Consider the following 12,994-nt stretch of genomic DNA (forward strand, 5'->3'; position numbering starts at 1 on the left):
TTATCTCTTTCTTTTTGTTTTATTCTACATATATTGTATGATTTTATCTCGATTCATGTCATTGTTACTTAAGATTTATGTAGAAACAATGACATGAATCGAGATAAAATCATACAATATATGTAGATTACCGCAAACAAAAGGAGATAACAGCATAAAAACAACAATATAATCGAGATCTGAAACTTTAAGATCAAGCGTAAGAGCTAATGACATGAAATACACATATAATCGCTTTAGAACATCACACTCACCTATGAATCACTAGATAGGCGAAGAATATAACAAAGTATGTTTGAGAACAACTTACCAATTTAGCTTAGTTCGGCGAGAGGCAAAGTTTGTACACATGGAGATGAAAAACCCTAATCGCATAGAAATTGGACATTTTATATGTGTACAAGAGCTACAAGCTATGACAATAAATAGTCTGTCTGCGTCAAGCTTTACACTGTAAATATTGATCCAGCGACTAAACAGTTTTTCTTCACCTTCGAATTAGGTATTGTTTCTCTTAGCTCCTTTGTTAACAAATCCAACAAAAACTCTTTCTTGAAAACGAGACCATATGCTCCAAAAGATGTGCTAATCCCAGAGCATTTTGAGGATCTCTCGAAGAACCAGATCTAACCACTAATGAGAGGTAAAGAGTCAGTGGCATATGAGTCAAATATCGCAATGACATCCAAAATATTTTTGAGAGTGAAGGGTTCATAATCATTTCTGATGTTGAAAGGTTTTTCAACTTTACGTTCTATTTTCTGACATAATGAAAGCAACAACAGCTCTGTTCGGCGGACAAACACTACGATTATGTATGTATTGTTTCTCTCAGCTAAATTAGTAAGTTGTTTTCCAGCATATTTTGTTATATTTTTCGCCTATCTAGTGATTTTACATAAATGATTGTGATGTTCTAAAGCGATTATGTGTATGTTTTTAGCTAAGAAACAATATATGTAGATTAACACAAACAGAAAGAGATAACAACATAAAAACAACAATATAATCGAGATCTGAAACTTTAATATCAAGCGGAAGAACCAATGACATGAAATACACACATAATCGCTTTAGAACATCACAATCATATATGTAGAATCACTAGATAGGTGAAAAATATAACAAAATATGTTTGAGAACAACTTACAAATTTAGCTTAGTTCGGCGAGAGGCAAAATTTGTACACATGGAGATGAAAAACCCTAATCGCATAGAAATTACATATTTTATATGTGTACAAGAGCTACAAAGGCCGGAGATCAGATAGTCGGCCCAGTTAAAACTTTGTATTTGGATCCAAAAAAATATCTATATGTTTATATCTTCGATTCAGCTATTAGTAATTAGTAGCTAAGTATAAAGCATCAAATGAAATTAAAAAAAAAGAGAAGATTAAATCTTGAGGATCTCTGGAAGAACTGGCTCTAACCACTAGAGAGAAGCAAGACTGGGTGGCATTTGGATCAGATATGGCAATGATAGACAATTGATTTTTCAGAGTGAAAGACTGATAATCGTTTCTGCTGCCAGAAGGTTTTACGACGTTAGGTACCATTTCCTGATTATAAGACCATCTCCAATGTATTCTCCTATTTTTACTTAATAAAGAAACTGTATAATAGAGATGAATTTCTCTCCAATGTATTTCTCTATTTTTGCCTCTATAAAGGAATATTCTCAAAAGATTGTATTTTAATTTTACAAAAGATACATTTTGTTTATAAAAGTTGATAACTAACCCTATTTATTTTTAACTTTTAAAATATTTTCATAAACTTATGAATTTTTTTAAACTAAAGTTTTGTTAAAAGACTATTATGTAAATACAAAATGTTATTATACTCCTAAAAAGCTGTATTTCTTTATAAATATAATTATTTTGGTTACAACTATAAAAATTTGAAAGTTAAAAGACTATTTTGAAAATAAAAAAGTATAACTCTATAATAGAGGAATGCTATTTTTTCTTCTATAAATAGAGGAAAAAATATTTTAGAGGTGGAAATAGAGATGGGATGAAGCACTTTACCTCTATTATAGTATATAGAGGTGAAAATAGCTAGGGGTTGGAGATGCTCTAAGTGTACAATGATAGTTGTAGATTAGGGAAAACAGAAGAGATAACAACATAGATCTGAAATTAGATAGGTGAAAAGCTTACCAATTTAGAGCTCGTCGAAAGGCGGAGATGAAAAACCCTAAAACTCTAATCGAATAGAAAATATGCATTTTATAAGTGTACAAAAAAAACCTATGATCTCGGCCCAGTTCCAAACAAATATAAAAATGTACTGAAAACTCAGAAAAAAAAATCAAATCTTAGATTAATAGCTTTAATATTATGGTTATTGGTAAGGATCAAATGTTAGACTAGCTAAATTCAAAATTTTAGCTATCTGCCTAAATAGATCCTTCGAGTAAATCTCATTAAAACAAATATCAAAAATGTACAGAAAACTCAGCAAAAAAATTAGGCATTTTAGAGCATCTCCAATGTAAAACACCATTTTTCCTCCAAAATGGAGTAAAAGTGAAAATTGAGTAAAATTGCTCTAATCCTACTCCATTTCCCACTCTATAATGGAGTGATGAACCAAAAAAAAAATAGATTACTCTATTTATGGAGTAAACTTCATTATGGAGTGAGATATGAAGTTGGGTTGGAGCATTCTTTATTCCATAATCACTTTTACTCCATTTTAGAAAAAAAATGGAGTAGGGATGAAGATGCCCTTATAACTGTACAACAGCTAAAAAGGCCTACGATCTCAACCCAGATCCAAACAAATATCAAAAATGTACCGAAAACTCACCAAAACAAAACCAACTTTAATATCATTGGTATGGATCAAATGTTAGACTAGCAAAATTCAAAATTCTAGATATCTGTCTAAATAGATCCTTCGTGCAAATTTCATTGAAAACAAAGCAAAAAGTATTGAGAACTCAGCCACTTCGGTGACCAAAAGCAAATCGTTTTAAGAATATTGGTATGGTATGCAATAAGCTTAATCAAACCATTTGTCGGATCACCGGTGATACGGGATTATTGTCCACAAATATATACACAAACTATGAAACTAATAGCCCGTACCCGGATCTGAGATTTGCCATTGAAAATCAAAAAAAAACAAAAGAAGAAAATACTAGATTTCGATCCACGCAACCGCCCAGATTTTTGTTTTCATTTATTTTTGTATAAATATTTTGTTTTCAATTCTAAATTGATATATATTATAATATATATGTGTCTATCAATTTTTAAAACATAATAAGTTTATTGTATATTTTTTCCATTAAATAGATTGTTTCAAACTTTCACATGATTTATATTATCGAGTAAATAATTAAACATTAGTTTTTGTTTAATTTTTAGAATAAACTGTATAGTTTAAAATTTGTTTTCATTGGTTTAAGGTAGTAAAGATTAATCATTGTTAGATAATATGATTTTTGTTATTTAAAAAAAAATCTTTATAATTTTAAAAATTAACATCGACAAATATTTAAATATTTAGCATATATAGGTATAATATTACAACAATAAATTATATATATTTAATTTATACTATCTATAAATCCAATAGATCATCTATTGTTTAAATCCAATTAGTGATAGCCTAATAAAAAATTTTGGTAGGCCCAAAATTTAAATGATAAGATTATATATTAAATGTAACATAACTTTTTAAGAATATGTCCATTAGATCATTTTTTTTTAAAAATCACACATGGATCAAGGTTGTGACTTCTGTTTTAATATATAAGATTGAAAACCGGTGTGGTCAAATGATTTATCCACTTCACGTTCCCCACTTTGTTCATCCTTCTTATATTTAATAGTCTTTTCTCTCTTCTCGTTCTTATTACTTCCATGACAAACGCCCTCATCTTATCATCGACCTATTATTATGTTTGATAGGAGTCTATTAAAGAGACCTCGCAAAGGTGGAAACCGTTTCTGGAAGAACATTGGATTGGGTTTCAAGACTCCTCGTGATGCCATTGAAGGTTTGGTTTCTTAAAAATCTAAACTTGTGCTTGGCTGATTGTTCGATGTACTCTATCTAAGTTTAAAGATCAATTAGATTCAGGCATATTTTTTTGTTAATCGTGGCTTGTTGTGGAACATGAACTTACATTGACAGGCAATGTCCATTCACTGGAACTGTTTCCGTAAGAGGACGTATCTTAGCTGGTACTTGCCACAGTGCCAAGATGCAGAGAACCATCATTTTTCGCAGGAACTATTTCCACTTTGTCAAGAAGTATCAAAGGTATTTACTTACAAGTGTGAAACCTCTGTTCTTGATAGAGTTTTAGAGGATTTATAAACATCTCCGTTAAATTTTGATCAGGTATGAGAAGAGACACTCCAATATCCCAGCCCATGTCTCACCATGCTTCCGTGTTAAAGAAGGTGATCATGTCATCATTGGACAGTGCAGGCCATTGTCAAAGACAGTGAGGTTCAATGTGCTGAAGGTGATCCCAGCAGGCGCATCTGCTTTTGCAAAGAAGGCATTCACTGGAATGTAAGAGTACTTTTGCTTGGTTTTGATGTTGTAATGTTTTGTTTGATGATACCCTTTTGTTGGAGGCTTTGATTGTCATCGACTTGATAGATTATCTACCTACTTTGGTTTATCTAAATTACTACATTCATCTGGTTTGTGTTTGGTATCTCTAGACATCAACTACTTTTGTCTACTTTGATCAGACTATGGAGTAAAAGATAGATCCTTAATTTATGTTTTCACTTACATTATTAAAATAATAAATAACTGCACAAATGCATTTAGATTGCTACACAATTTTCCCGCTAAAACCGCAAAAACGTATTTTCCCGCCAAAACCAGAAAAATCACCTTTTCGCCAAAACACATTTTTTCGCAAAAACTGCAAAAATTATTTTTCGCCAAAACCGTAAAAATGCTATTTTCCCGCTAAAAATTTAAAAATATATATTTTAGTCACTTCATTAACAAGTCCACCTGGATGCAGATGCAAGTTAAAAAATAAAAAAGCAAACGAACATAATTGCATTCAGGTGATTCATCTGGATGCATAGACGAAATGAAGAAACAAACAACATCCAGATGAAGCATCTGGATAAAGCATCTAGATGGACCATCTGGATGCATCTTCCAGATGTACAAACGAACAAGGCCTTAACCATATGCTACAAATCAACCTAGCTGTTTATGCTAGTGTTACCACTCCAATATCAATCTATAGAAAATATTGAACAAAAAAGTTGGAAGATTAAAGAAGATATTACTAATCATAAACACAAGCATATGATTCATATTTGTGTGTTGGACCTTTGGTTATTCCAAATACTAGAAAATTAAGTTCAAATGGAATAGTATTAGTGTTAGAATAGCATAGCTGTATAGGATACCCTCCACTTGGTTTAAGACATCCCATGTGTGATGATAGAGTATAACAGATTTATTTCCAAAGCTCTCATGTTCTAGACTTGTCATATAAACAAGGTATAATGTATAACAATTTTTTCAAAGCTCATGTTCTAGACTTTGTCATATAAACAGAGTGTAACAGATTATTTCCAAAGCTCATATACTAGACTTTATCATATAAACAAGTTACAGATCCTCTGACTAAACCTTGCCTTGGTGGGCAAGACTATTCTCTGCATTAATGGAAAGAGTTTAGGTGGAGAAGGTGGAACATCATCAACTCTCTCAGATCTCTCTCGGGTTTTTTGCTTAAGAACACTCATGTCTCTGTTTCTTAGCCGGTTCTCGAGGAAACATGAGTTAGTGAGAAGATCTTTTCATCTTCTCTCTAACGCCTTCTCAACTTCCTTGTGTCAAACCCATCCTTGTTCCATCATCGGCGCTAAACCTTGTCTACCACACAAGTTTTCCCTTGATAATCGCCTTGGAACACTCAACATTATCAATGCCAATCCAAAAAAATTACGCGTCATTCATTTTCAAAAGAAGGTGTCTAGCGGAGTTGGTATACAATGATTGTTTTGATACTATTGTAACCATCGGGGCATCTCATGGGTGGGTAGCTAGTTTGAAGGAAGATGGAATCATGCGTCTCCATGACGATCTAAACCCGTATGCACTGTATAAAGATCCCATTTCATTGCCAAACCCAAATCGTCACCTACGTGTCAATGTCATCATCTTCTCCAGAGGATGATGAAGACTGTGTCGTGGCTGTCAAGTTCTTGGCACCTCAACTCAGCTTTTGCAAACCAGCCGGTAAGAGTAAACCAGAGTGGACCAACATCAAGATCGAAAGCTCCTGCTTCTACTCCTCCCGTGTCATGTTTTCAAAGAAAGACGACATGTTTCGCATTCCCGGATCTGGAGGCCACCTCATCGGCTCATGGGACCCCTGCAAACCCAGCGATGACCCCAAGCTGTAAAACGTGCAATTTCAAAACCTTCCCAAGCTGCCGATGGTCACACGTGAGCTTATGAATTCTTGCTGGAAGAGCGAGCACTTGGTGGAGTCAAGAGCCACCGGTGAGACTTTTTTGGTTAAGCAGTACAGGAAGACAGCCGCGATCGTCGAAGGTATTGCCAAAATGAAAACAGAATATTTAATGGTGTACAAGCTAGACGAAGAAGGAAACGCGGTCTACACTCAAGACATGGGAGATCTGACCATGTTCCTTTCAAAGTCTGAACCGTTCTGTGTCCCTTCTACTTCCTTCCATGGTTTGTATCCTAACTGGGTTTACATCTTTGATTTCGACCAACACACATCTGTCCATCCGGTGGATGGGTACCCCTTAAACGCTAGTCACGCTACAACTTCTACATTTGAAGCTCCTTACTTTATTCCACCTCAAAATATAGTAGACTAGTTGGACTTGAGTCTACTTCACCTAAAAGTTTTTATAAGATTATTCTTGTTTAATCTTATAAAAACTTTTAGGTGTGGAGAATGTGAAAGAAACAAGAAAAGAGTAATTTCTTTGAATATAACTTCTCAGCTTAATTCTTGAAACAGAGTGATTACATTGATTTATATACAACAAGTCTCAACCCTAGGAACTCTCTAGATCTTTTATAAAACCTTATCTTTCCAGCTGGTAAATCATAAAGCAGTCAATCACCAAAGGATACGAACAGCTCAAGGAAGTGGGCCGAGCGGAGGAGGCCCAACTGACTCAAAGCTTAACAAAGCCCATGTTCAGCTCTCCTCAACGGTCGACTTCTGAACAGAAGAGACAAAACCAGAAAAGTACGGAGGAGAACGTTTTGCCTCTCCAAAATAGATTTGAGCTGTTCTTATCCTTTGGTGATTGACTGCTTTATGCTTTACCAGCTGGAGAGATAAGGTTTTGGAAAAGATCTAGAGAGTTCCTAGGGTGGAGACTTGTTGTATATAAATCAATGTAATCACTCTGTTTCAAGAATTAAGTTGAGAAGTTATATTCAGAGAAATTATTTTTTTCTTGTTTCTTTCACATGGTATCAGAGCCATCAAAACCTTAACAGGTAAAAATGGCAGATCCCTACCCCTTCCCGAAGAACGTTCACATCCTGAGCTCTGTTACTCTCAAGCTCAACGATGGGAACTACTTACTCTGGAAGACCCAGTTCGAGTCCTTACTGTCCAGTCAGAAGCTGATTGGCTTCGTCAATGGTGGTGTGATGCAACCGGAGGCTACTGTAACGGTGGTTCAAGATGGTGTCGATGTCGAAAACCCTAACCCGGCGTATGAGTCCTGGTTCTGTTATGATCAACTAGTGCGTTCGTGGTTGTTTGGTACCCTGTCAGAGGAAGTTCTAGGGTACGTTCATAATCTCCCTACCTCAAGACAGATCTGGCTCTCGCTTGCGGAAAACTTCAACAAGAGTTCCTTGGCTCGTGAGTTCACGTTACGCCGCAACCTTCAGCTGTTGACCAACAAAGGGAAGACGCTTGCGGTTTACAGTAGAGAGTTCAAGTCAATGTGTGATGCTTTGAGTTCTATTGGAAAGCCTATTGATGAGTCGATGAAGATCTTTGGCTTTCTCAATGGCCTTGGAAGGGAGTATGACCCTATCACTACCGTCATTCAAAGCTCCCTCACCAAGTTCCCTCAGCCAACCTTCAACGACGTTGTGTCTGAAGTTCAGGGCTTTGACTCAAAGCTTAAGTCATATGAAGAAAATGCCACAGTCTCTCCACATATGGTGTTCAACACTCACCAATACCAGAACTCTCAAGAACACAAGCAAGCTGCTCCAACTTACAATCCACAACAGAGAGGACGAGGTAGATCAAGCTACTACAGAGGTCGTGGTGGATATTCAACCAGAGGTCATGGCTTCACTCAGCATCAGTCAACTCCAACAGGCTCTGGTAACATGCCTACATGTCAGATTTGTGGGCGTATTGGTCATACCGCGCTCAAGTGTTACAACAGGTTTGACAATAACTACCAGAGCAATGATGCTTTCTCTGCCCTGAGGATGACTGATGAGAGTGGAAAGGAGTGGTATCCTGACTCAGGAGCAACGACTCATGTCACATCCTCCACTCAGAATCTCCACAATGCCCATTCCTATGAAGGAAACGATGATGTTATGGTTGGAGACGGAGCATACCTCCCTATCACTCATGTTGGAGCCGCTAACATCACCTCTGGTTCAGGTACAATTCCTTTAAAAGAAGTTCTTGTCTGTCCAGATATTAAGAAATCTTTGTTGTCAGTATCTAAGCTCTGTGATGACTACCCGTGTGGAGTCTATTTCGATGCTCATAATGTGTCTGTGATTGATCTCCAAACTCAGAAAGTGGTGTCAAAGGGTCCACGAACTTAAGGGTTATATATGCTGAAGAGTGATGAGTTTGCTGCCTTCTACTCAAGTCGTCATGTAGCTGTTTCAGAGGCAGTGTGGCACCATCGCTTAGGACACTCAAACCTCAGAATTCTTCAGCATCTTCAAGCCAGCAAGGAGATTAAAGTGAATAAGAGCAGAACATCTCCCATTTGTGAGCCTTGCCAGATGGGAAAGAGTAGTCGTCTTCAGTTTTCCTATTCTAGTTCTTCTGTTTCTGAGCCATTAGATTGCATACATAGCGATCTTTGGGGACCCTCACCTGTTACATCTAACCAAGGGTTCCGTTATTATGTAATTTTCGTGGATGAACACACTCGTTATACGTGGTTCTTTCCTTTACATAATAAAATAGAATTTCTATCAGTCTTCACTGCCTTTCAAAACCTTGTCGAAAACCAACTTGACAGGAAGATCAAGGTGTTTCAGTCAGATGGTGGTGGGGAATATATAAATCAGAGGTTCAGAGATCATCTCAGTCATCATGGGATTCAACACCGTGTATCATGTCCCTATACACCAGAGCAGAATGGTCTAGCAGAGAGAAAACACCGACATCTCACTGAACTAGGATTATCCATGATGTTCCATTCTCACCTACCTCTGAATCGCTGGGTAGAAGCCTTCTATACGGCGTCTTATATTGGAAATTTCCTTCCTGGCCTATCGAAGGGAAGCAAATCTCCAGCTGAGCTACTACTGAAATCTAAACCAGACTACTCTCATCTCCGCGTATTTGGCTCTGCTTGTTACCCTTACCTGCGTCCGGTTGCAGATCACAAGTTAGAACCAAGATCATTGAAGTGTGTCTTCCTCGGCTACAGTCCTAACTACAAAGGCTATAGATGTCTGTATGCTCCTACTGGTAAGGTCTACATCTCTCGCCATGTGGTATTTGATGAGGAATACTTTCCGTTTAACGAAGACTACAAACATCTAGTCCCTAGATATGAGTCCACCCTTCTGAAAGCATGGCAGACTGCAACATCTCCTCCACCAATACCAACAGATGAGAGGTGTATAAGAATTCTCCCACCTCCTCCTGATCCAGTAACTGAAGCTCCAATCCCACCTCTTCCTCCCTCACCAATCCATGAAGCTGACAACAATTATCAGGAGATGGAAGCTCCAGTTCCTCAGGTAGCTCCACTGGAGAATACTCATTCTATGACTACTAGAGCCAAGTCGGGAATTCAGAAACCAAACAGCCGATATGCTCTCTTGGTATCTAAATTTGTTCCTGAAATACCAAAGAACATAACAGAAGCGATGAAGCATCCTGGCTGGAATGGTGCAGTTGGAGAAGAGATGACTAACATACATATGTTAGATACTTGGACTCTGGTTCCTGCAACACCTGAGATGAACATACTGAGTAGCAGATGGGTCTTTACTGTCAAGTTAGATACTTGCACTCTGGTTCCTGCAACACCTGAGATGAACATACTGAGTAGCAGATGGGTCTTTACTGTCAAGTTCAATCCGGATGGAACTGTGAAGCAACTTAAAGCTAGGCTTGTTACCAAAGGTCATGAACAAGAGGAGGGGCTTGATTACCTCGAAACATTCAGCCCTGTGGTGAGGACAACAACCATACGTGTGATAGATACTGAATGTAGCAGTAGCAAAAGGTTGGTCGCTACGGCAACTTGATGTGTCAAGTGCGTTTCTTCATGGTGAGTTGAAGGAACCTGTCTACATGTATCAAATTCCTGGCTTTGAAGATCCTAACAGGCCGAATCATGTTTGTCGTCTCACCAAGGCTCTGTATGGACTCAAACAGGCCCCTCGGGCATGGTTTGACACTTTCAGTGAGTTTCTCATTGACTTTGGTTTCTGTTGTAGTAAGTCTGATCCATCTATCTTTACTTATCATCGAAACAACAAGACACTGGTGTTGCTTCTGTATGTGGACGATATTTTACTCACTGGAAGTGATGAGGGTCTTCTCCAAGACTTACTAGCAGTCTTAAAACGGAGATTTCCTATGAAATATCTTGGAAAGCCGAGCTACTTCCTTGGTATTGAGATTGAGTCGTATGATGGTGGTCTGTTTCTGCATCAAGCAGCTTATGTCAGAGATATCCTTCATCAAACTGCGATGTCTGACTGCAATCCTATGGCAACACCGCTTCCTCTACGCCCTGAGTATGAAGAGTCGGCTTTATTTATAGAACCTACATACTTCAGGAGTGTAGCTGGGAAACTGCAGTATCTAACCATCACTCGTCCTGATATACAATATGCGGTAAACTTTGTGTGCCAAAGGATGCATGCTCCCACTCAAGCTGACTTTGGTTTCCTGAAGCGCATACTGAGATACATCAAAGGAACTCAAAGCCTTGGTCTCCATATCAAGAAGAAATCTATACTGACTTTGTCAGCTTATTGTGACAGCGACTGGGCAGGTTGCAAGGAGACAAGAAGATCAACTACAGGCTTTGGCACACTTCTTGGACCAAACCTTCTCTCTTGGTCAGCAAAACGGCAAGCTACTGTCTCAAGATCCTCCACAGAGGCCGAGTATAGAGCACTTGGTGCTACGGCTCAGGAGATTGCTTGGATATCCTTCTTGCTACGCGACATTGGGATCAGTCAACCACATGTCACTATGCTACTGTGTGATAACCTCTCTGCTGTTTATCTAAGTGCCAATCCGGCAATGCACAAGCGCTCGAAGCACTTTGATACCGACTACCACTACATCAGAGAACAAGTGGCTCTGGGGCTGATAGAGACTCGGCATATCCCTGCAACACAGCAACTAGCAGACATATTCACTAAGTCTTTGCCTCGACGAGCCTTCATGGAACTGAGAGACAAACTTGGTGTTGGTTCTCCACCCACCACAAGTTTGAGGGGGAATGTTAGAGATATCAAGGAAGTGGGCCGAGCAGAGGAGGCCCAACTGACTCAAAGCTTAACAAAGCCCATGTTCAGCTCTCCTCAACGGTCGACTTCTGAACAGAAGAGACAAAACCAGAAGAGTACGGAGGAGAACGGTTTGCCTCTCCAAAACAGAGTGATTACATTGATTTATATAAAACAAGTCTCAACCCTAGGAACTCTCTAGATCTTTTACAAAACCTTATCTCTCCAGCTGGTAAAGCATAAAGCAGTCAATCACCAAAGGATAAGAACAGCTCAAATCTGTTTTGGAGAGGCAAACCGTTCTCCTCCGTACTCTTCTGGTTTTGTCTCTTCTGTTCAGAAGTCGACCGTTGAGGAGAGCTGAACATGGGCTTTGTTAAGCTTTGAGTCAGTTGGGCCTTCTCCGCTCGGCCCACTTCCTTGATATCTCTAACAGAGAAGAGAATATTTCGTTTGAACTGTTATTTGCTGCATTTGTTCCATTTTCATTTTAATAATGAAAAAGAAAAATCGTTATTGGCCTCTTTGACTATGAATTTAGTTTAACAATCAACTCAACTTGTTAATTATACCCACTGAAATGATCCTTTCTTTTTTGTTGGGTCAAATCCCACTGAAATGATCTCTGATCATGAAATTTGTATATATGCAAACAAGCCTTTGTTGAGATTAAGTTCCTAATGACGAATATTATTTTGTCATTCACAGTTTATTTAGTTACTCAGGGATGTGTAAAAAAAATAGGGAAATCTGTTTTTTTAGAGCCAAAAAATGGTAACTATGTCCATTTAAACTAATTTATATTACTTTATGTTTTATTAGACTATTTTTTTCCAAAATGACAGTAATGCCCTTAAAATTGTAATTTTTTAAAAAAGATATATATTGAATTCGACAAGGGGGATCGATCGATCCCACTTTACAAGTTATAGTGGATCGATCGATCCCGATCATTATTCAGAACAAAAAAAAACGCGAAATATATACTGATCGACCGGGTCCATTTCACTCGATCGGCGAAGGTCGATTTACACAGATCGACCGATCTGTAAGAATAGATCGATCGATCCCGTGCCGAGGAAAGAATCCCAAATCGATTTTTTTGGTTTTGTATGATTATATCCGGATTGATTCCCACTTGATTTGAACCGACCAAGCATTATTTCAACTCTTTAAACTCGATTTCTCTGGATTAAAGTGAATATTCTCAAATATTCTCAAATATTTGAATTTCTAAAAATAGGAATTTGAATTTCTAAAAATAGGACACGCCTCTTCAAGAATGTTCCATCGACAACAAC

General features: G+C 37.8%; 1 protein-coding gene and 1 pseudogene across 1 annotated transcript; both read left to right on the forward strand.

Annotated features, from left to right (window-relative positions):
- Positions 1 to 4,002: 4,002 nt before the first annotated feature.
- LOC106323477 (40S ribosomal protein S11-3-like) lies at positions 4,003 to 4,607 on the forward strand. Its single transcript, XM_013761594.1, has 3 exons — positions 4,003 to 4,061; positions 4,152 to 4,280; positions 4,362 to 4,607. Exons 1-3 carry the CDS (start codon positions 4,003 to 4,005, stop codon positions 4,540 to 4,542), a joined length of 369 nt encoding a protein of 122 aa, XP_013617048.1. The 3' UTR covers positions 4,543 to 4,607.
- Positions 4,608 to 5,931: 1,324 nt separating this feature from the next.
- LOC106323478 lies at positions 5,932 to 6,856 on the forward strand (annotated as a pseudogene).
- Positions 6,857 to 12,994: the final 6,138 nt, after the last annotated feature.

This window comes from Brassica oleracea, chromosome C2 (assembly GCF_000695525.1).
Source record: "Brassica oleracea var. oleracea cultivar TO1000 chromosome C2, BOL, whole genome shotgun sequence".
NCBI classification, from domain to species: Eukaryota; Viridiplantae; Streptophyta; class Magnoliopsida; order Brassicales; family Brassicaceae; genus Brassica; species Brassica oleracea.